Below are 1925 nucleotides of genomic sequence, written 5' to 3' on the forward strand. Positions count from 1 at the left end.
CACAACCTCCTTCACAGGCTGTGTGAAGCTAGTGCTGCTGTCTGGTGAGCAGGAACAGCTTCTCTCTCAGAGTTTCTGACTCCTTTCTGGATGTGGTTTCCTCACTGTGTCTTGCACAGTAGTACACGGCCGTGTCCTCGGCCTTCAGGCTGCTGATCTGCAGATGTGCTGTGCTGACAGAGGTCTCCAGGGAGAAGACAAATCGTCCTTTGAAGCCCTCAGCATAGGTTGGATTTCCAGTGTTAGTGTTGATCCACCCCATCCACTGCAGGCCACCTCTTGGCTCCTGCCTCACCCAATTAATACTGTAGCTAGTGAAGGTATATCCAGAAGCCTTGCAGGAGACCTTCACGGCTTCTCCTGGCTTCTTCAGCTCAGGCCCAGACTGCACCAGCTGCACCTGGGAGTAGGTACCTGTGGAGGAGACACTGAGTTAGGGCCGGGAGCTCCTCAGAGTCCTCGGCAGCCCTGGCCTGGGGTCCTCACCTGGGGCCACTGTCAGCAGGAGAAGGAGCCTCCACATCCACTCCATGCTGTGAGGATGTGGACTGAGTGCCTCTGGAGACTGGAGGGTGAGGCCTGTGTGTATGAGTCAGAGGAGCCTGGCCTTTCTACTCTGTGGGCCTGGGAGATTTGCATATGGCCCTGCCCTTATCATCTGCTGGGCTTATCTACCCCATGGACATTCTGACTCCTTAGACCCAGGCACAGATCCCACCCCAGCGGAAGTTCAAATGGCCTCTCTGGTGGGTGGAAGATCCCGGTGTTCTCATGAGTTCCCTGCCTCCTGCCTGATGTCAGATCTATGAACTGGGATGGTGGGACCCAGTCAGCCTACAACCACCACCACCCAGGACCCACAGCCCCCCTGGCCCACAGATGGCTTTCCACAAGTCATGAGTGGAGAAGGTGAGAGCAGGAGGGAGAACCGATGATGTCATCTCCTTCTTGAGAACATCCACCATTTACAGGTGTCCAGGAGTGTCCACTGTAGTTTCAAATGAATCTGTGCTGTCAATGTGAGGACAGCAACCTGAGAAGCATGCTGAGCTTCCTTTAGTTTAACCAGCAGCATTTTAATCTAGGGTGTGTGTACCTCCCCTTCCTGCTTCCTGTGTCACTTTTGTTTGACCCGAGAGCCTCCTTGTTGGGACTGACGGCACATGCAGGGAGCAGAGGCCGGTCACAGGTGCTGGGGGATAATCAGGGAGAAAGCAGTGTCTCCTTTTCAGAGACCAGAACTCCAAACCTGAGCTTCTCCTGAGCTCCTGGTCAAGGTCCTGTGTCCTCAGAATGAAGTTGACCCAAAAAAGAAGAAAAGTAAGCTGTGGGAATACATCCTGTTTTCCTGGACTAATTGAACAGAGGAGCTACTTTTTACCAGGCAGTATGTCTGCCATTAAGCTGTGCTTGGGACTCTGGTTATTAAAGTTTCCTAGTGAGTAGTGATCACATAACAAGGTTTGTCACAATATCTTCATATATTCCTGCAGTTTGCCTTCATCACAGTCTCCTTATCTACCCATCTTCTCTTTTTCCCTATTAATGGTTCCATGATTCTATTTTAATTCATGCATATAATGCACTTGTTGTCCATTTCTTTCTCTATGGACAGTGCTGGGTTGTCCCCGGGGCCTGGGTTACTGTTCTTGAGCTTTGGTGCTCACGTCTGGTGCTCTATCCCTTGAGCAGCAGCTTCCTCTCTGTTTTTGGGTGAGTCGTGTGAGCTGGGATTCTCGTTGATTGCTTCCCAAGCTGGCTTGGAACTCCACTGCTCAGAACGCAGGGTCCCCATAGTTGGGGTCACAGGTGAGATCCACTGGTCCTGGCTCCTATCTGAGCCAGTGTTAACAGACACACATTTCACTTGCACAGGACCCACCCAGGTCATCTGAGCAATCACAGCAAGCCCCGCCCAGCTCAGC

The 1925-nt window shown here is 52.2% G+C and overlaps 1 gene segment (V, D, J or C); it reads right to left on the reverse strand.

The window, feature by feature from the left end:
- Positions 1–28: 28 nt before the first annotated feature.
- LOC106001267 lies at positions 29–592 on the reverse strand. The segment is given in 2 exon segments: positions 29–414; positions 487–592. Coding segments are annotated over 2 exon segments (432 nt in total).
- Positions 593–1925: the final 1333 nt, after the last annotated feature.

This window comes from Dipodomys ordii, unplaced genomic scaffold (genome assembly GCF_000151885.1).
Source record: "Dipodomys ordii isolate 6190 unplaced genomic scaffold, Dord_2.0 Scaffold281, whole genome shotgun sequence".
NCBI classification, from domain to species: Eukaryota; Metazoa; Chordata; class Mammalia; order Rodentia; family Heteromyidae; genus Dipodomys; species Dipodomys ordii.